General features: G+C 39.9%; 1 protein-coding gene across 1 annotated transcript in view; it reads left to right on the forward strand.

Moving 5' to 3' along the window:
- The window catches only part of LOC117995636 (protein AF-10-like), a 57123-nt gene that overhangs the window by 24332 nt on the left and 9789 nt on the right, over positions 1-23002 (forward strand). Inside the window, exons 15-25 of the mRNA XM_069508989.1 lie at positions 2420-2495; positions 4505-4648; positions 6716-6778; positions 15069-15169; positions 18035-18171; positions 18771-18875; positions 19430-19466; positions 20326-20497; positions 21096-21207; positions 21801-21932; positions 22852-22961. Of these exons, the coding sequence (XP_069365090.1) occupies positions 2420-2495; positions 4505-4648; positions 6716-6778; positions 15069-15169; positions 18035-18171; positions 18771-18875; positions 19430-19466; positions 20326-20497; positions 21096-21207; positions 21801-21932; positions 22852-22961 (1189 nt within the window). The remainder of the gene's footprint in view (positions 1-2419; positions 2496-4504; positions 4649-6715; positions 6779-15068; positions 15170-18034; positions 18172-18770; positions 18876-19429; positions 19467-20325; positions 20498-21095; positions 21208-21800; positions 21933-22851; positions 22962-23002) is intronic.

The raw sequence follows: 23002 nt of genomic DNA on the forward strand, positions 1-23002 counted from the left end.
TTCATAAATACAAATATAGTAGGTATACTATTAAAATATACCAAGCGACAAAAACCCAATTTTAGGATAATATTTCAGCGTTTATTAAAAATATTGTAATTCGTCTAAACATGTCAACATAGTGTTTTGTAACTAGTACAATCCGTACAAAATGAGTTGTCACGCGCCATTTTAACTTTATGTGTCAATTGTCATGTCAAAAGTATATTTTAGTTCTTATTTTAAAGATGAACCATACTTTTGACATGACAGTTGACCCCTAAAGTTAAAATGACGCGTGAGAACTCATTTTGTACGGATTAATCGGCTTCGTCGAACTACCCATGTCGTACTACCAGGTTGAGCCGTGAAAACGTGCCTTTACAATGACTGTTAACTACGTGTCAACTTATTGAGAAATTGCCCGAGTATCAGTAAACAACGGCGAAAGTGTTTTAAAAGTTCCGAAACATATAGATAACAAATAAATACACCACTACTTTTTAATTAAGTACCATAAAAATTTAATGGTGAATACAGGAAAAGTTTATTGTTTTAAACTTGATTTTTTAAAATATTATATATTAGAAAAACGATAATTAGGAAAGTTAGGCAAAAGTATTAAAGTTTTTTTTCTATACATAGATATATAATGCTCGAGAATAAAAATAAGTGCATCAAATTATTTTATATATTATTAGTATTTCATTTTATATGAATTTTGACTTGTAGTTATGAAGAAATAAATCAATTTTATTTATTATTATTATAAATGCCCATTCCCCGGCCCAAAAATAAGGGCTAATTTTTTTTTGACTTATTGCTTAGGTGTTAAGTTTAAATTTTTAGAATAAATATTTTTGTACTCATTAAAAAAAAATCGAATCTCTATAAATTTATTGTCGATGACAAGAGATCTTAAATATAAATATTTTGCAATCTTTATTAAACTTAATGTTCAAGTTTTATGATAAAGTAAAGTTTTTAAAATTCTACATTTCGTAATATTAAGAAACATAGAAGTGTATATGTGTGCAAACTGGGCCACTTGAGTTAAGACATTTTGCTAGAGATCCGATACCTTCTGTGATAAATCTATGATACCATTACAAGTTAGTGCAATCTGATGGTAAGTGATGAAAGCGGGCTGACTTGAAAGGGGTATAGGTTTTTTCACGGCAGCGTACCGGAACGCTAAATCGCTTGCCGGCACGGCTTTGCCCCTCCGTAACCACTGGCCGTGCATCCCACTAGACAAAATTTTCGGTTTGAATATATGAATGAATGTGTTGATATTTTGTATTTCCTAGTTAAAAGGTAATTAAAAACTAATGGTGTATTTATATTGGTGTAGATTCGGTTGTTAACTATCTCTTAACTTACCTTTTTTTGCAAAGAATATTGTGAAAATGATAATTAATATATAATGAGTTATTTGAGTGACAGAGATGGTTATCAACCGAATTAGCACCAATATTAGCGGTGTCTCCCTCACTCGCTGCACACTAGCTCAGTGTTCATTTGAATATTAGCCAATAGGGTCTTGGATTGTAGTAATAAAATGATGTGATGTTTTGTATAGAGGTAGGTTATGGCGCTAGCATTCGTTATCAAAGAGAATAATAAAAAAAAAATAGATTTTTGTTATTTTTAATATAATTAGTTTATTAACATCAAGCTATACGAAAGGCGATTAATGGCGTCACAAAGCGTAAACGACAAATATTTGTCAACTTTATAACAAAAAATATTTTCCCGCAGAAATTACTCTATTTTTATGTTAAAAAATTGAAAAATATTTGTCGTGTATGCATTATGACGTCATTATTCGCCGTTAATGTTAAAAATAAATAAAAATCGGGATATTTTTTAAATTATTCTCTTCAATAATGAATTCTAGCCTCATAAACTACCGCTATACAAAATATCACATCATTTTATTACTAGTCTAAGATCCTATTAAACTCGATGTAATTTTGTAGACACGTTCTAGAAACTCATATCTTTGTCTGTGCTTCGCCAGATTTCCGTAGAAATAACGAGTTTCGAAGTTACACGGTTTTAAAGATTTGTGTGTAAATTCTTGAGACTGTGTAACTTTGAAACTGAATATTTTAACTGAAATCTGGGAAAACAGAGACATAGATATTAGTTCCTAGAATGTATCTACAAAATTTCATTGAGTTTGATAACTATTCAAATGTCCGCGACAAGTTGAGGTGGCAATCGGGGCCCGAGCTCGCCCACACCGGGCTAGCGCGGGAACTGTGCGGGCGTGCGGAGCCTTCTCTCCCCGATTGGAATTTCGACCCGTCGCGTACTACACGTTTGTTTGCAGCGCACTACAGATACGCCTCTTGATAATAAACAAATAATCTATAGAATATAACAGAATGTCTTTCGATAGGAAGCGCAAGATATGCATCTGTTTCCCTTACAGGCATCTACCGAGCCCTATGCCGGGCCCGAGCGGCCTCAGCCAGGTCTCCAACATTCGCTCGCCGTCGCAACCTCAGGTGAGTTGATATAACTATATACGGCTGAGTTTGTTGTGGGCTCTTCTCAGACTTGGGTGCCTTTGGAACCCTCGTAGCTTTAGTTTTAAGTACGTAATTAATTATCACCACTATATCATCTTACAAATTAACAATTTAGAGTCTATAAATGTAAAATACATGTTTAGTCCTTTTTAGCATAATTAATAAGAAAAAGATGCAGAGACTCTAAATTTAGTTTAGTCATAGACAACAGAATCGGAAATAAGAAATCGTAAAGTAAATAATAATATGCTTCCAAACTCCAGCAGTTCATCGCCCATTCGCAGCCATATAATCTTGTATTGTCAGCCATATATGTATTGTCAGTTAAATTTAAAATAGATATTGGCACCGATTCTGCTGTCTTTCTCTGAAACTAAATTTAGACACTGTACATAGGAATATTGTGGAAGAGAGAGGAAATGATTAACGCCGCCATTTCCATGTTTTTATAACTTGTGCTAGTAAATAAAATTATCGAAACGAAGCAGCGCTAATCATTCCATCTCATTCACACGCCATACATAGGAATATTGTGAAAGAGAGAGGAGATGATTAGCGCCGCCATTTCGATTTTTTATTGGTACGAGTTATAAGTAATTTGAATTTTATTTTTAGTACTTTTTTAGATTTTGAACGCGTGGCTTCTTATCATGCTTTATAGTGATGCTTAGTAAACAATAAAGCATGTTATTATAGAAGCTTGCGTGACGCTTTTTACTCTAGTTTTTTTATCTACCCTCATATTATTTTAAAATTCTGTTGTTGGTTATTTAATGAACAAAACAATACTTTATTTCTCACGTTCATAAGCTGGCCGCGTGCGAGAGAGATAGATAGACTTTTCACGACACTTGCGTTTATTCAGACTACAAAAGCGCAATGTGTGAATGTGTTGTACGTACCACCTCTTGTTAACACGGTTGTACTATAGTGGTACTGATTCTGAGCGCAACTAAAATTTAGAGTATTTCCATCTATTTCTTACCAAAGTAATAAGAAAAGGACAGACAAATCTAATTTAATTTAGAGCTGTCCAACCTCGTGACTTTAAATGCCAGTTAGTTAGTAGCCGAATTGTTTAATTTTGTAGCGTGCACTGAAATTTAGAGGCTTTAAAGGTAAAATTCTTGTTTCATCCTTTTTTTTTTATTTTTTTTTAAGAATATTAGTCATGTTAAATGACTAATATTCCCCTTTCCTCTCCAATTAAGCGTCAGGCTTGTGCTAGGAGTAGGTACGACAATAGTGCAACGGGCGGGGTTTGAACCGTCGACCTTTCGGTTTTCAGTCCACTCTTATACCGGTTGAGCTATTGAGGCTCTAAACACTTCCGTTGTACACAATCTCTAAACTAAACTAAAATTACACATCTAAATCTATTGCTATCCTTTTAGATATGGCTATGAGTTCAGATAAATTAGTGTATGAAACTGTACATAACTCTATTAAAAACTTGTTTGCTACTATTTAACTCACACTCGTGTTTTAATAACCCTTTTATGTAACAGTTTCATAAACTACTAATAAAGCTTTCGTATATTTATTTTTTCGTATAATTTAGTAGTAGAAGAAGCGAAACATCTTTTTATTGTGATTTCATTCAATGACTTATAGGACGATTCCAGAACATTCAATTAGAATCAGTTAAATTACGGCCGCGGTTGTATACTTTCCACCCGCTTGTAACAAGATGGCGGGAATAGGGATGATGACTACTCTTGGATGAATGATTACCTACTAGTCAAATCAGCGACTGTTTATCAAACGTGACGTCATAAACGTTTGACGTAATTTGACGTACTTTTTTAGTTGAATAGATATTTTAAAATGGTTAGTGAACGAACGTGGATTTAACGAATTTGGGAAGAGGAACTTTCCTAAGAAATAATTTAGTGTCGACATAGTCATCCTCCCATTGATTGGTATTGTTAGTTCGGACGCATTATATATGGATACGGGTATTAACGACGTATGTCCCGTGCAAGGGCAAGGAGCGCGACGGGCCGGCCTCGCTGCTCGTGTCGGTGCCGCTGCCGCCCGCCGGCCACGGGCTCAACCTGTCCGCGTCCGCGCCCGCCCCGCCGCCCGCGCTCGCGCCCGCTCCCGCTACCGCCCTCGCGCACTCGCAGGTTCATAGCCGCGTATATATTTCATTGTTACAGTACTACCATTTTTATAAGTTACAGTACGCGGCAGAAAATAATGTACATCGGCCTTTAGAATGACATTTCGGCTTTGTAGAGCGTTGTCTCTGTCACTCATACCTATATGACTTTTTGTCGGCCTCAACGACAGAGACAATGCTCTACAAATCTCCTTCTAAAAGGTCGATGTATATTGTTTTCTGCCGGTTTTTGTACGGCGATGTACGTGCCCAGACATCTTATTTTTAAATGGCACGAAAATAACTCGGCCAATAACAGCTCGCGACCGTCCGCTATTGGTTATTGCCTAGGCGCCATGTTTTGTACGCGCGAATCATGAGCGAGATAGCACGAGTCCTTGCTCTTGTGTTTAAAATCTTAACGTCAAGCAATGAGGTCTGTATTTCATTGGTGTAGATTCGGTTTTAGTCGGCGTTATTTTGCCGATGCGACTTATGAAAGTGGCAGTACTGTACTTATTATTATTTATGTGTGTATATTCCGCTTTTCGTGAGCATGCAACTTCATCATAACACTGTAGACATTGTCCTCTAGGGTTAGTACAAGATTTTACATCTCGCCAACGTCGATAGAAATCTAAAATCGAAAAACTTCAGCGTTTAAATATAATGGAGTTTAACTTCCTTATTCTAAAGCTCAAGTTTCGTCCTATACATCTTGCTGGCGCTCCAAGTCAAAACTTTACGAATTTAAAATCGAAGGTACTGAATTATTGACTTTAAATTGAGGAGCTTACGGTCCACTTTACTCTGGCGACAATATGTTTCAAGGTTCGAATTCTTGAGATGCACTTCATACTATACATAAGAAAGCACACGTAAAAGGCCAATTACGTTGAGTCCAGAAGGAGCGTGCAGCGTGCTACGCGCGAGAAATTTTGCCGTCACATTTCCCCTGATATGAGTACTAGCTCTGAAATTTGTGGAAACCTGATGCAACCAAAGAGTCACTAGCATCTATAATCGCGCGAGCGACGCGTGTTAGTCGCGCGAGTCGAGTCTGCCGTACTGCAGTCGATTTACGCGCGTATTTGAATTCTTGTGATAATGCTTGTAAATATATCGTAATTTTAAATATAATAAACTAACAAATTAATTGTAACAAAATGTAGCCGTATGCATCAACGAAAATTGGACATAATATGTACTGTCCCAGGGTAATGGGGAAGAAGGTTCAAAATATTTTTCATAAGTAATTTGAGTTAAGTCCGCCATCCATCATTTTTGAATGCACTAAGAGCCGGTTCCCACTTGTCGGCTTTTGGGGCTGGATATTGATAGGATGTTCCTATGGCAGAACATTTTATATGATAGCTTTACTTGTCTGAAACCGATTTTTTGTAAAAATGTCCTACCACTGCAACATCCGATTGAAATCCGGCCCAACAGTCGACAAGTGGGAACGGGCTGTTAGATGTGATAAAAATAAAAACTTGAGAAAAAAAGGTAATCTACGCGAAATAAGATTGCGCGAAATGTTGCGCAGCGCTGCACAGTGCGGTAATATACTATGTACTAGCTGATGCCCGCGACTTTGTATGTGTGGATTACTCCCGTGGGAACTCTTTGATTTTCCGGTATATAAAGTAGCCTATGTTCCTCTCCAGGTCTTAAACTATACCCAAAATCACGTTGATCTGTTGATCCGTTGCGACGTGATGGAAGGACAAACCTACAAACAAACACAGTTTCACATTTATAATAGGGGTAGGGTAGGTATTTCAATAATTTCGTATGGTATAAGTCCTGCAAATTGCTATTGCGCTGGAACCATGTCTCATTAACATCGAAATGACTTCATTTTGACGTCAGCCGAAATAAAAATATACCATCAGCTCGAAACTTCAGTCTAGTGCTGACCTCACTAAAACGGCGGCCACGCGCATTAGCAATTTGCTGGACTTATACATGTCGCACTAGAGCGGCGCTGCACAGCGCGTCGCGGCATAGAGATTATATGCCCCTTATAATGCGTTCCGGTCTTTATACCTATCCTAAGTTACATAGATATAAGACAATAGTATTTCCTCAGATCCCGCTGCCTCCAGAGATGAGCGGGCCCTCGCCGCACATCTTCCACCAGCCGCACAAACAGGTGAGTTTACCTTTAGTCAAATACAAGGTCATTCGCCTAGGGGACCCAAATTATCATTTGTCACTCAACTAGCTCTTTGGGCAAAAAGGTCATTCGCTAAGGGGACGAAAATTTTAATTTTTTGCTCAATTGGTTCTATTGGTTTCTATAATCTTCAATTGGTTCTATTGGTTTCTATAGTTATAATGAATTTCTACTTGGGAAGATCCAAGACTAAATTGTTTAAAACATTTATTTTATTTTATTTTATATTTTTAAAAAATCTATTCTTGAAACAAGAATATGTTATTAAATATTATGAAAAAGAATTTAAATTATTGTAATTGACGTATAATGTGTATTTATGAATAAATGACTATGACTATGACTATGACTATTGGCAAAAAGGTCATTTGCCAAGGAGACCCAAATTGTCATTTCTCGCTCAATTAGCTCTTTGGGCAAAAAGATCATTGGCCAAGGGGACGAAAATTATCAGTTTTCGCTCAATTAGCTCTTTGCGCAAGAAAGTCATTTGCCAAGGGGACCCAAATTATCATTTCTCGCTCAACTAGCTCTTTGGTCAAAAAGGTCATTCGCCAAGGGGACGAAAATTTTTAGTTTTTGCTCAATTAGCTCTTTGGGCAAGAAGGTCATTCGCCAAGGGGACCCAAATTTTCAGTTTTAGCTCTTTGGGCAAAATGCCGGAAATACTGAGGCTCTAGTGTAAATTTAAAAATTAAACATAAAGTGTGTAAATCTGTCATTGTAATATACAATATTACATTACAATATTTTTTTAAATTCTTCTTCCAAGAGGGTTAAATAGCGAATGAAAGTATGTATGAAAGTTTTTAAGTTATTTTCATGAAAATGTGTAAGGGAGGAGATTAGTCCAAAACCGGGTATAGAGGTAAAATCAGGACATGGCACTAAAGCCACGTTTCGAATTTACGCGCGGTTTTGCTCACTGCACTTGGCCGTCTTGATTAAGGACTTATTCCACCTTCCTAAAGAAGACGTCCTAAATGGCATAGTTACCGTCAAACCAGCCAACTTTGCCACTCAATGATACTTTGCCCAAAAAGCTATTTATAAGCAAATTCGCTATGTATTTTTTTGCTATATTAACATTTAAACCAATATTTGTTCTATATATATTTGTACTGTCACGTGACAGGTGACTGACGTGAATCGTGACGTCATTCAAAGCCCGCGTAAAATGACGGCGTTTGAACAGATCGAGCAATCTTCTTCTTCTTCTTCGCTCTGGGCTGGTTTCCGCACTTAAACGTTTCCGTCTGTTGTGCGTGCATTGCCCCTCCCCGCTGAAGTCTTCACTCCAGCCATCCAAGCTCACTCCAGAAGCCGAGTAGACCGCCCAGGTTGCCGAGGGCTTCATGGAATGAGGTCGGAGAACCCAAATGGCGTTCGCGTTGTTCTGCTACGCCCGTGCACTCTAGGACCACGTGCGTCGGTGTTTAGTGGGCTATGCCCTGTTATGAGTCCCACCGCCTTCCTAAGTTTACCTCTGTCCAGGCGGAGTAGTTTGTTAGTTTGCCGTTTGTCTATGTTGGGGAAAGCTTCTTTGGCTTGCCTGCAGTCTGTTGTGTTTGCCCATAGTTAGGACAGATCGAGCAATGTTTTAAATATTATTATTTTTTAAAAATTGAGCATTTCAAACAATATTTCTAGTTTTTACTATGTTAAAAATATAAGTAAACTAGCTTATGCTCGCGACTTTGTCCGCGTGGACTAAACAAATTTCAAACCTCTATTTCACCTCCTTAGGGGTTGAATTTTCAAAAATCCTTTCTCAGCTGATGCCCACGTCATAATAGCTATCTGCATGCCAAGTTTCAGCCCGATCCGTCCAGTTTGAGCTGTGTGTTGATAGATCAGTCAGTCAATCAGTCAGTCAGTCAGTCAGTCAGTCAGTCACCTTTTCCTTTTATATATATAGATTAAAATTTTAAAAAAATTATATGCATATTCCCTTGTGATATATGTATCTAGTCCTCGCGGACGGTGGTCGCGATCCCACGATTTGTGCCGCGTCAGGTGTCAGTTTCTGCGGCGAGTGTGGGAACGCGTGATGCAGACACGTCTAGCGTTGCGGCCTGACTATGTCTGCGTAACATCTCTATATTATATAAAAATGAATCGCTGAATGTGTTGCTGATCGCAAATCTCGAGATTCGAGAACAGTTGAACCGATTTCGCTAATTCTTATTTTAAATATTCCTTGAAGTACGAAGATGGTTCTTACGGAGAGAAAAATTTAAAGTATCAAAAAAACCGGCCAAGTGCGAGTCAGGCTCGCGCAACGAGAGTTCCGTATTACAGTCGTATTTTTTCGACATCTTGCACGATAATTCAAAAACTATGATGCATAAAAATAAATAAAAATCTGTTTTAGAATGCACAGGTGAACTCCTTTCATATGATACCCCACTTGATATAGTTATCTTACTTCCAAAATTGAAAATACTAATTATTAGTTTATGACCACAATTAAATTTTTTTTGTGTAATGTAACCACAAATTCAGGGTTTTCAGATTTTTCCCCTAATACCAGCTATAAGACCCACTTATTTACCAAATTTCATGATTCTAGGTCAACCTGTAGGTTTCTTGACAGACAGACAGACAACAAAGTGATCCCGTTTTTCCTTTTGAGGTACGGAACCCTAATAAAGAATCCATTTGTTAGGCGGCACGAAGTTCGCCGGGTCAGCTAGTGCTAAATAAAAATAAATACAAAAATAAGTTTTTATGGTGTATTCATGATAGCTGATCCCCGCGGGTTCGCCCGCGTAGATTTAGGTTTTTAAAGATCCCGTATAGCCTATGTCACTCAGGAATAATGAAGCTTTTTACTGGTGAAAGAATTTTTAAAATCGGTTCAGTAGTTCCAAAGATTACCCCCTACAAACAAACTTAACGACATTACCTCTTGATATAATAGTATAGATTAATCAAGTAAACCTTTGTACGCAGATATTAAATTACGTTAAGTATTTTGAATTCTATGAATGATTAAATATGTATTAAAGAATAAATGCACATTAGTAAAGTTTTTATTGCAGCACGATTTTAGGTTATTTTTCTCTCTATCGATATTAAGTGCGTTCGGGGTAAAATATCGAGTGGTATCCGGTTTTTTACGACTTTAATTATACATGTATTACTGGCTTATGCTCGCGACTTCGTCCGCGTGGACTACACAAATTTCAAAACTCTATTTCACCCTCTAAGGAGTTCAATTTTCAAAAATCCTTTGTTAGTGGATGCCTACGTCATAATAGCTATCTAAATGCAAAATTTCAGCCCGATACGTCCACCAGTTTGAGCTGTGCGTTGATAGATCAGTCAGTCAGGCACTTTTTAATTTTATATGTTCAAAGATTATAATGTTGGAAAACCCCCCACTGGGTGGACGGACGACATCAGACGAGTCGCAGGGAGCCGCTGGAAGGAAGCGGAAGTCCCTACAAGAGACCTATGTCCAGCAGTGGACGTCTATTGGTTGATGATGATGATGATGAAAGATAATAATGGATATCACTCACAATAATTCAAACGCTAAAATGTGTCATCAAATGCGGACACATGTGTGTGCGTTGCAAATGGTACGAACCTCGAAATTCTTAAAATAACACTCGCCATACGTTTTATTTATACTTGTACTGGATGAAGCCCGCGACTTCGCTCGCGTGGATTTAGGTTCTTAAAAATCCTGTGGGAACTCTTTGATTTTCCGGGATCAAAAGTAGCCTATGTCCTTCCCCGGGATGCAAGCTATCTCTGTACAAAATTTGACAGACAGACACACTTTCGCATTTATAATATCAGTATGGATTGAAGTGCCTACTCTGTATTATATAATTACAACTACTATATATACGTATCCTATCCTACCTATCCACGGAAAGAAGTTACTATAGCGCGCTCTCTGTTACGTAATCCCATACTAATGATAGAGGCAAAAATCTCAGTGGATGTTAACCATTTTGAGACGCCAACCAATCGCAAAAATGTTTTCAATAACATTCGAAATTCAATTTGATTTCTTTTCCAAAAATCATTTGAAATTCAATTAGATAACATACGAGTAGGTCCGTTTGTGATTACTAAACTAAATTCCACGCGGGCGAAGCCTCGTGCGTAGCTAGTAGGTAATTAATAAGAAAAACATTCTATAATATTTACTATAATATTTCTATAATAGCTTACAGCTAAACGGAGTCCTTTCACCTTGACTCCCACTTTCCGAGGTGTCTCCGTTCCTATCACCGATCATATTGATCTCTTAGGTCTCGACATTTCAGCCAATATCAACTTCGGAAGGGCTATCGAAGCTAAAGCCAAGACTGCTGCCAAAAAACTTGGTATTCTCAACAAAGTCAAGCAGTACTTCACGTCGCACCAACTGGTAACCTTATATCAGGCCCAGGTCCGGTCGTGCATGGAGTACTGCAGTCATCTCTTCGATGGCTCTGCTAAATACCAACTAGCCGCTTTAGACGCCGTTGATAGTCGAGCCAGGAGACTTATAGGCGAAGATTCACCACTTTTGGGGAAGCTTCAAAGTCTTGATCACCGCCGAAAAGTTGCCGGCCTATCGGTGTTTTACAGGATATATTTCGGAGAGTGTGCGCAGGAGCTGTTCGATCTTGTCCCTCCCTCACCTTTCTACCACCGTACCGCAAGACACCGGGCGAGTTTTCACCCCTATGTCGTCAACATTCCATCTTCGCGCACGAAACGCTTTGCGTCATCATTCCTTATACGCATGGCTAGGGTCTGGAATACTCTTCCTAAATCAGTGTTTCCTGTCAATTATAATCCGGGTATCTTTAAAACAAGAGTGAATAGGCACCTTCTAGGCAAACGCGTCCCATCTTAGGCCATATCATCACTTTCCATCAGGTGTGATCGTGGTCAAGCGTGCGCCTATAACGAATAAAAAAAAAAAAAAAAAAAAAAAAAAATCTTACGTCTTTAGTAAGGTGAACGCACACTTATCCGAGCCGAACGCGTCGAACGAGGCGAACGAAACGAATTTTGGAATTCTGTATATGAAATCTCTGGAAAATGCTGTGGTAGCCTAGTGGTTAGGATGTCCGCCTTCCAATCGGAGGTCGGGGGTTCGATCCCGGGAACGCACCTCTAACATTTCGGAGTTATGTGCGTTTTTTAAGTAATTAAAATATCACTTGCTTTAACGGTGAAGGAAAACATCGTGAGGAAACCTGCACGCTTGAGAGTTCTCCATAATGTTCCAAAGGTGTGTGAAGTCTGCCAATCCGCACTTGGCCAGCGTGGTAGACTATGGCCAAAACCCTTCTCACTCTGAGAGGAGACCCGTGCTCTGTAGTGAGCCGGCGATGGGTTGATCATGATGATGATATGAAATCTCATGAAACCTCGCACACTTCTCCGCGTGGAATCTTCCTCGCATTCAGTTGCGTACGACAGAGCAACGCGCGAGTACTATTTCTTCATCGTTTAAAAAAATGAGTGATTCTAATTTGAGTAGATTCTTTGGCGCAGTTGATTCTTCTGGTGCGGACATGTCATATGTGTGCGAGGCCTTCTTGACTTCGATTCGTTCGATGCGTTCGGCTCGGATAAGTGTGCGTTCACCTTTGGACCCACGCATTCATACGCCTTTTGCACAAAGGCGTTTCGCTCCTGCGTTCGATTGCGTAATATTACTATATAGGCGTAATATCTAAAAAATAGCATCATTCACTCATGCATTATAAGTATTTATACTTTTTAAAATAAAAGAACACTGGAACAATAAAAACCTTACGTAAACATCTCATTGCATCTCATTTGACTTTCCGAGAAGCGTTATCTGTGTGTCTATAGAGCGCGGGGCAAAGCCAAACATTGCGATTTACCTGCAAGCTGCACCCCTGTCTCGGCTCTCGACCCATCCCCTAGCTACCTGATGCGCTAGCGCCATTTGTAATCTGCCATTCAGATGCTATGCTAAACAGAAACTTTAAGCTATACGGCTCGCAGTCGACCCACTGTGCCGGTTTCAACAACATCTGTCGCAAGGGGGCTGGCTAGTCTTTTTAACATAATATTGACAACAGAATCTTGTATTATATTATTATCCTCTAGTGCACACCAAACAGACCCCTATCGCGATGAACTCTAGTGCGTGAATCCCTTGGATTTACTATAAAGATATTATAAAATGGTAAGTCGCAATTACATATTTTATTATCAACCACAGACTAAAGATAGTAAAGTGGCCGGACATTTGGTAGTACTGAAGCCAGTTAGAGTTTGTGTCAAGCACTAATAGGAAAATGATAGATACTAGTATATAAATAGAATCGCTAATAAATTATTAAAAAAATCTATAGGTACGTAATAAAATAATCGGTCTCTTTTTTGGCTTCGTATCTGTTTCAATTTTAGCGTACCATTTAACTTTGCATTTACTGTATTGATAGTCGGTGATAACACTCCGTAACTTTTGTATCTGTCCAACTTGAATCACCCGAAATAAATACAAAATATGGCCTTATACTCTACTGTTTTGTTATTTTAATTGAAAACTACCAAAACTTTGAAAAACATGGGCAATAAATAGAACTTAATAAATAATTCTAAAGTTCGAGATGACAGATATATGATAATATATGAGTCACGGAGCGATGCTGCGCGTCTCCATATATTTGAAACGTAGTTATGTTAGGTAGGTATGTCTAATTTCTTCTTTGCTCTGTGTCATCCGTATCAAAGGTTTCAATAGCGAAATTCTACCCAAGCGATCACGTTGTAGAGTAGTCAGCTTATTCTTATCAGTTTCTCCGAACGTGTTTGAATGTCTAGGGGATTGTTTTTCTGTCTAACTTTTTTCTTTAGTCTATGTTATCAACGGTTTAACCGTTCGTCGCGATCTCGTACACTTGGTTTGAAGTTACGGCTCAGTCAGGTTCTGGCAGGCGCGTATTTTTGTTCAACATGTGTTAATGTGCTAAACCTGCACGTGTTGTTTGCTGTTAAATATAAATGACGCTCCTAGGACTATAATACTACTGATTATAAATGCGAAAGTGCCTTTGTTGGTCAGTTTGTCTTGTTTCAATCATACCGCCAGGGAGTAAACGATCGACGTGATTTTTCGTATAGATACAGTTAAGACCTTCGAAAGTGATAAAGGCTACTTTTTATCCCGGAAAATTGAAGAGTTTCCACTGTTTTTTTATTGGAAAGCGTAAATCCACGCGGATGAAATCGCGGGGATCATGTATCTATATTCTATACTAGGTACCTAATTATAAAGAGGTAAAGTTTGTAAGTTTGTTTGTAGGGGGCAATCTCTGGAACTACTATACCGATTTGAAAATTCTTTCACCATTAGAAAACTACATTATATTCCTGAGTGACATATAGGCTATATTTAAAAAAAAATTAGAAATCCCTACAAAAAATAGTAATAAGCTACCCGTGCGAAGCCGGATCTGGTCGCTAGTTATTAATAAACATGTAGTTCTTCACTGATAAATTGTAATATTGTTGTTATATTAAAGTGTCGAGGATAAACATACCAAATTATTAATTTTCCTTGTCAATTTGTTAAATTTTTCGTTGGCACGGTTATTACTTTAGTTTCAATTTACCTGAATCTACAGTCAATTTATAAAGTTTTAATGTCTTAGTGCCTAGTAACTGTATCATTGGTTAAGTGACCTTCATACAAACGTGCGACTGGATGGGTTCGCGAATCTATAGGGTTTGAATAGTTAGAATAGTATGTGAATATCTGTGTAATGTGAACATACACCATGATGTTATTTCACTATGGATTCTGGAGGTAAGATGCCGTCACTTTGTATTTATATGTCCACTGTTGGACATAGGCCATCCCTAATAAGCACCACCACACCCGGTCTTCAGTTTTCCTCATACAGCCACTTCCCTCTAGCCTCTTTATATCGTCTGTCTAACGTGCTGGAGGGCGTCCACACTACGCTTGCTTATACGCGATCTCCATTTCAGGACTTTTCGGCTCCAACGACCACCGCCTCTATGATAATTATGTTTAGCTTACCTTCTACAAAATGACTTCCGTGTGTGATCCTATAAGGGTTGCTTTTCTCCTTTTGAGGTACGGAACCCTAAAAACTGCGGGACCGGCAGCATTCGATCCTGCGTCTCCCTGGGTATTACGCCCGGAGTGCCTTAAACTGCTGCACCAAGGCTCGGCAGGGGCAGCAATTGAAATCAAGGGCTAATACCAGTATAAAAAATTCACTGTATGATGGTTATGTTGTTGCAGACGGCGATGGAGCCGAGCCACTCCCCGCACGGCGTGGGCGGGCGCGGCGCCTGGGGCGGCCTGAACGTCGCCTACGAGATGCAGGACACCAACAAACCTGGGCAAGTACCATCTTCATTCTTTACAGGTTTCAATAAAGAATGTTTTAAGACATCAAACAACGTGGTGCCGCGTCGAGTGTCGAGATTTTTATTTTCATTTCTCTATGCGAACTTTATGAGTGGTAGTTATAAAGAATAATGCTTGCCTGCGAATGTTTTTTTTTAATTTATTGACTAGCGCTATTTAACTGCTATAGTTCTATTTAATTTTTGATTCTTCTCTGTTGTACCTACCTATATTTTAGTTTACTTAAAAGATAAACAAGTATATTTCGCGACAGGTCGAGATGGCAATCAGAGTATGAGGCAGAGGGACGTCCCGCACGCCCGCGCTAGCCAGCACCGGGTTAACGTGGGGGCTGTGCGGCTGTGCGGGGCATCCCCACCTCGATTTATGCTGCTATGCGATAACTTCTCGTTGAAATGCGTAGGAGGCGCACTACAACCTAAGTTTTAATATACTTAAGCAAAAAAAGAATCACGTGTCGAATATTTTAACATAAAGCATATACATACAAAATTTAAAAAATATTTAATGAAAATTTACGAAGTTTTAAGCTTGTTGTGTTGAGTTGTTGTTCTCGCAAAAATATGGTCACCCCAAGCGAGCGGCTGTGAGCGAACGGGACGGCTGATGCCGATCGTACTTGTGCGGCTCGAATCAGCTGATGCATGCCTGCATGTCATTCAACTAATGTGACGTTGCGAGTATTCGTAATTCCATATAGCTAAGCGAGCTCGAGCGCGGTTTTATAGGATTTTGATATCACACTGCTTTTTAATCTGTGGCCATACGCTATATTTGCGATTTTAAAAATTCCGCGTGGACCCAATTTTTTAAGGATAAAAAGTAGCCTGTGTCCAGTTTTAAGTAGATTTAGATTAGATTTTTATTTAGATTAGAGATTTAGATTTTAGATTTAAATAATAATAATTATGTAATTTCGCTTTTGATTTCTTTCAAATAAACAAAATAAAAATAAAATAAAATAAGATGCAAGCTATCTCTGTACTTATAAAAATCAAAGAAATAGACTATGAAAACGTAAGAGACAGACAGACACACTTGTGCGTGTATTGATTACTACGCAAATGCATTGTGAATTCTTTGATATATCTAGCTAAGCGTTACTTGTAAGAGATTAATTCAGCAGTAAAGCTACGCTTGCGTGCTAACTTAATTATATTTAAATAACTTATACCTGCGACTTGTCCGCGTGGATTTACGTTTTTTTAAATCCCCACGGATTTTTTTAAAATCCTCAGTGCATCCCTAGGGTAGTTAAGGGATATGTCCTCCCAAACCAAAGTCTATTCCTTAAGGCTGTGCGGTGTTTGTCAGTCAATCAGTCACAGAACTGATTTATATGTATAGACTAGCTTATGGCCGCGAAGGTCTACACAAACTTCGAACCCCTAATTTACCCCCTTACGGCGATTACGCACTGCACTTCCGTCATCCGTGAGAATACCAGCGATTATCTACGACATCATAAGCTACCATACAAAACAAAAAAAAAATATTTTCACAGACTCGGGTCGCATGCAGTGCGTAACCGCCCTCAGGGGTTGAATTTCCAAAAATCCTTTCTTAGCGGATTTCTAAATCACAATAAACATCGAGAATTAAAACTGTTTACATTGATAACAATGGTAGGTATCTAAGTGTCACAATCTAGTACTTATGTTACAAAAATAAATTATGTAGTAGGTAGGTAGTAAAAAAAATTAGTAGGACAGTCATGCAGTTGAAAATACCTACTAGTATACAGTGAAGAGGTTAACATTATACATTAACACGTTGTTTTTTAAATATAGGAAAACTTTTGCTGTTTGCAATTATTTCAGGTAAGTTGTTGTACGTAACAGTGCTCCTTCAAAGAGAATATTGTTTTTTTTCCATAGTTGTTTATAATTTTAGGGACTTATTGTAGCAGTTTGTTGCGTTTTCGTAAACAGTGTGGGATTGTTCTTCTCTTAAAGCATAATTGCGAGTGTATGTTTGTGTATGAATACAGTTTTTAAGACATATAACTGACATATACTTAGAATTTTTGTATCTTTATCATAGTTTAGAGAAACTCGTCCTCCAATACGAAACTAATTATATAAAAGGAAAAGGTGACTGACTGACTGATCTATCAACGCAGCTGAAACCACTGGATGGATCGGGCGGAAATTTGGCATGCAGATAGCTATATTTGACGTAAGCATCCGCTAAGAAAGGATTTTTGAAAATTCAACCCATAAAGGGGTGAAATAGGGGTTTGAAATTTGTGTAGTCCACGTGGATGAAGTCGCGAGCGTAAGCTAGTTATATAGGCAAGTATAATCGGGAATCTGTTGTGATCTTGCTGTTGTATGATTTAATCCGTGTCTCAGTTATTAAAATTACACGTACAACAGATTTCATGGTTTTTAATGTTATGAGTTTAAGCTCATCTAATTTGTCGGATTTGGCTTGGCTACGTATATTTGTTTAAAAGCATTTTAATGATTTCGTATTCGTGTCTATCCGTATAACAGTTCAAATTTTGATATGTAATGTTTGTCTATGTCACCGTGGTTGGCAACAACTTTCGTCAAAATCCGATTTTGACGAAAATTGACGAAAATTCTATCCCCATAAACTATCGCTATGTAAAAAATCACATTTTATTACTACAGTTCAAGACCCTATTATTGTAATTTCTTTTCATCCAATCCAATCCATTAGCCTATAAGCGCCAACCACTGGGACAGGCCTTTTCAAGAGCGCGCCACCAAACACGCTCCCCCGCCTTCCTCATCCACCTGCTTCCCGCCACCTTCGTCAGATCATCAGTCCAGTGGGCTGATTTATTATATTTGTGGTTTATCCGGCAGAGTGAGCGGCTTGGCGGGGACCAGCAAGGACGCCAACGTTGGAACCAACATGGGACCAATGCCGCCAGCCATACGCAACAAGAAACGCGCCGCGATGGCCGCCTCTGTGGTGTCCATGGCCACGCCGCCACCAATGCGTAAGTTCAATATAAGCTGTGACCTTTAAGCTAGATTTTCCCCGTTCAGGTAGACGAGCTTATTTTTTTTGATATTTCAAATCTATCTGTCATTGAATGGACTTTTATCAGATTGTTATGAGTGCATTTAGGTAATATTTTTTCTATTACTTGTGCTATAAGACATTGCTACTTGCCAAATTTCTTGATTCTAGCACAGCGGGAAGTTCCCTATAAGTTTTATTCCCCTTGTCTTGACAGACACCGAAGTGATCCTATAAGGGGTTTTCCTTTTGAGGTACGGATCTCTTTATCCTAAATGGCGAGGAAATCTATGTGCCATCACTATCTCTTCGAAGACTTTGTTTTTCAACCACTGAGGAAACTCAGAAATATATACAATATCTGTCGCCGGCTGTACTTACGTATTTAGTCGACGTTATCCCGACTAGTTTCGAACCCGTCCGGGGTCTTTTTTCAAGGGAGTCAGTTCGCGCACGCGTCGCGTTTGAGACGATAGTTTGAACGCTAGAAACTCAGAAAGTTTGAAATAAGTATGAGAGTTTCCGAGATACGTACTTTACGAGCATAAGTAGTGAAAACAGTTATGTTTCCCACAGAGCCGACGGCCACCCACACGCTGGCGAGCGTCCGCCGGCCGCCGCAAGCCACGCCGCCGCCGCTCTACCAAGAGACTATCAAAGACTCGCCGCCGAGCTCGCCCAGTATGTACTATCCCCTTTTTTAGGGTTCCGTAGCCAAATAGCAAAAAACTGAACCCTTATAGATTCGTCATGTCTGTCTGTCTATCCGTCAGTATATCACAGACACTTTTTTCCGAAACTATAAGAACTATACTGACCAATACATCTAGGTACTTAACAAGTTAAACTTGGTAAGTAGATGTATTCTGTGAACCGCATTAAGATTTTCACACAAAAATAGAAAAAAAAACAGAGAGACAAGGGGTCTCCATACTTAGAACTGAAATTGAATGTTCTTTTTCTTCAAACCCATACGTGTGGGGTATCTATGGATAGGTCTTCAAAAATGATATTGAGGTTTCTAATATATATTTTTTCTAAACTGAATAGTTTGGAGAGACACTTCCAAATTGGTAAAATGTTTGCCGAGATAATCAGTATCCTATGACCGTCCCTACAATGCAACCGATTTGTGTATTTTTGTTGAAATCGGTACTAGTGGTTTCGGCGTGAAAAGATAAGACAAACAAAGTAACTTTGGAAACTTCATAAAATTAAAATGTTTCTGTTTACAGGTTCAGAGCGCCCGTTGAAGCCTAAACTGGAAAATAGGTAAGTGAAGATATTTTTTTGTAAGCAAAAACTAGGGTTCTGAAAATACAATTTTTATTTCATTCTCGCAGAATAAATTGTTATTGTGAAATTACACAAACTTTTAACTTGAACTTTTTGTGGCTAATAGATAAATGTTTTTATTCTCTCAATGAAATGTTGGCACATTAGGTTAAGTTGACTTATAATATTTAGATGTAGAAATTTGAGTTAGATTTTAATAATAATTAATCAATGACAATAATCAATATCTCATAACATATTGCATGCTAATAGGCAGAATTTGGCTGTACCTTTTTGTTTTTGTAACATCTCCACTGTTTACCCAGATTCGCAATAAAGAAATTTGAATTTGAATTTTTTTGAAGGTTTTTAAAAATCCTGTGGCAACTCTTTGATTTTCCGGGATATAAAGTTGTCTGTGTCAATTTCCGGGAGCTATCAAATTTCATAATCGGTTAAACAGATTTGAAAAATACTAAATCACTAAAACTACATGTATAAAGCAAACTGTTATTGGTATTGGATTGTGTTTAGATAGTATAATGATAGCCCTTTGCTAGCGTTCTGGTTACAACCTGTATTGCCATTGACTTATATATTACTTCGTATGGACAGTGTTCTTGAACAAACAAAATGGCACTGACTCAGTGGTGCTTTAGCACCAATGCAACCTCAGTGACGTCTGGATTTCAAACGGGTCGTTCATTAGTATCTAAGAGGTGGCGCTGATTTATTTGGTTCCTAAACCGTGAAAAATTTTGTTCGCTTGACCATATCTTGTCATTTATATCGACGTGTATAGCCTTTTGTTGTTGTTACAAACGAGGGTGCCTGATGGATGTGTTTTGGTGAGCAGGATGGGCGCGAGCTGCACGGCGCCGCACATGCTCGGCAACGAGCTGAATCCCGAGAGCGGCGCAGCGGCGCGCCTGCAGGAGCAGCTGACGGCCGAGCTGGCCGCGCACGCCGCCGGCTCCGGCGCGCCCGACGCGCTCGTGCCCCCGCCGCTCATCAACAAGGCTGCGCCCGTGAGTTGACACCTGCTTCCTCCCTCACCTGCGTAGGCGGTCCCATAATCATCTTCACCATCAACCGATAGACGTCCACTTCTGGACATAGCTCTCTTGTAGGGATTTCCACACGCCACGGTCTTGCCCCGTTGCCGAATTTGATATCGAACACTTCAAGTGGGTGTCTTCCCAACACTACTTTCCGCTGCAAGTATTTTAGAATACCATTCCAGCACCTTTTAATCTCAGCGTCTATCGGTGTTTCAAATCAATGTACCCTGCTCATTGCCTCTTCGTTTCGAAACCCGTTGAGCCATGTCGGTTAATCTGGTGCTTCTAAGGATCCCCTCATTTCTTATTAGATTACATAGAAAAATTCCAAGCATAACTCTCTTTCTCGCCCGCTGAGTAACTAAGCATTTATATGAGGCTCATAGCGACCATGTCTTGGAGCCATAATTATTATGTCATCACTGGCAACACGCACTGTTGTTGTTCAAAGACTTTGGTCTTCACTCACCGAGGGATTTTGGACGAGAAGATCTCGAAGCTTGCCGAACGCTACAGCTATGCTGCTGTGGTACAGTGATAAAAGATGATTGGTTTGTGATTTCAGAGCACAAGTTCGGGTCGCGGTACGTCGAGCGCTCAGAGCCTCGACCAGCTGCTCGAGAGGCAGTGGGAACAAGGCTCGCAGTTCTTGATGGAACAGGCTCAACACTTCGATAGTAAGTCGTATTTCATTTCGTACCACCCCTAATATTATAAATGCGAATGTGGTTCCCTATCTCCAGAAAAAAAGAAACCCTTTTACCCCGCCCGTTGTGCCAGATCCTTTTTTAACTGTGGAACCAACTCCCTTGGACGGTGTTCCCACTAGATTACAACATGGGGTTATTCAGAGGACGGATCAAGAAAGAGCGGCAAACGCATTGGCGGTTTCTCTGGTGCTGCAAATGTTCATGGGCGGCGGTAATCACTTAACATCAGGTGACCAGCATGATCGTTTCCTCGCTATTTTATTTAAAAAATAATCGCTCTATTGTCAGTATGTCTGTCTGTCAAGACCAGTCAAAGGAATCAAAACCCATTGGGTACATGTTGAGCTAGAATCATGAAAGGCAGGCAGCAATGCATGAAAGGCAGGCAGCAATGTCAAGGTATCACATTATTATTTTGGTACATCTGCACAACAGTCCTAACCTCAGCTTGCGGGAATGGTACGGACATTATGTAACACCCTGTATATTGATGTTTCGCTCGCTTGAATAGCTTGGGCTGTGTGTAAGCGGCTATGTTATGAAGTGATTGTGAACAGTAGCGTCGCTGCTGTCGTGCCTGCACCAGCTGCGCACCGAGAACGTGCGGCTCGAGGAGCACGTGGGCAACTTGCTGCAGCGCCGCGACCACCTGCTGGCCGTCAACGCGCGCCTCGCCATCCCGCTCACTGCAGGTGAGACTCGCTGCACGCTATGTGCGCCTGGTACCCGCCGCATACAGCTCCCCGTCCCGTCTGCACTGGTTACATGAGCTGTGAGATATCCTGCACGCTATGTGAGCCTAGTACCCGTATCCACCGCAGTCGATTGGCGAGATAGCTCTGCTGCTGTCGTCTGCACCAGCCGCGTAAGCCGTGAGATATACTGCATGCTATGTGAGCCTAGTACCCTGTACCCGTTCTCACCGCATACGATAGGTCACCGGCCCGCTGCTGTAGGCATCGCACGTGCGCTGACTACGTAAGCCACGAGATAGCCTGCACGCTATGTGAGCCTAGTACCCGAACGCAGACGATAGTTGCCGTTCCGCCGTTGCAGGCGAGACAGCGTCGCTGCTCTTTGTCCTATACCAGGACATGGAAAATGACAGATTATTTTTTCATCGTGGAAAATTAAAGAATAGCCGTTATAAAACCTCGCAAACAATGTCGCAGGCGTCACCTAGTCTATGATACATATTAAAAAAAGTAAAGATTGTAAATTTGGATGTAGGAGGTAAGCTCCGAAACTAATGTTCTGATTCCGAAAATTCGTTCACTGATATGACTTACTCCTAGATTTTCGATACGTGCTTCAAAAATAAAATGTATTGTATGGTATTGTTCTCAACACAAGCCGTCCACACTGGCGCTATGAGCACACTGCGTTCATTCGAAAAACCGACAATTCGCAGATCCCACCGCGCGCGACTTGAAATGCTCGTAGTGTGCGCATGCAATGCACAGTTCGTGCGCGCAAGGCGTCCAGAGTATCAGAACTTGTTACAAATTGTGTTACATTACATATATACATTACACCAATGCGGAAGGTGAATTCTTTAATTTCATGTTACATTACCGTGCATCAGTCTATACGTAGCATAACATTTGGCAGTGGTGGGCGGGCCGGGCGAGGTGCCTCGGTGCTCGCGCGAGAACGGTGGGCCGGGGCGTGCGCCGCCCGCGCCCGCGCGCAACGAGACCATCACCTCTGAGCGACCACAGGTAAGACGAGCTCTCGGCCATTCCCACTTGCGCTTGAGGCA

This window comes from Maniola hyperantus, chromosome Z, assembly GCF_902806685.2.
Source record: "Maniola hyperantus chromosome Z, iAphHyp1.2, whole genome shotgun sequence".
Classification (NCBI taxonomy): domain Eukaryota; kingdom Metazoa; phylum Arthropoda; class Insecta; order Lepidoptera; family Nymphalidae; genus Maniola; species Maniola hyperantus.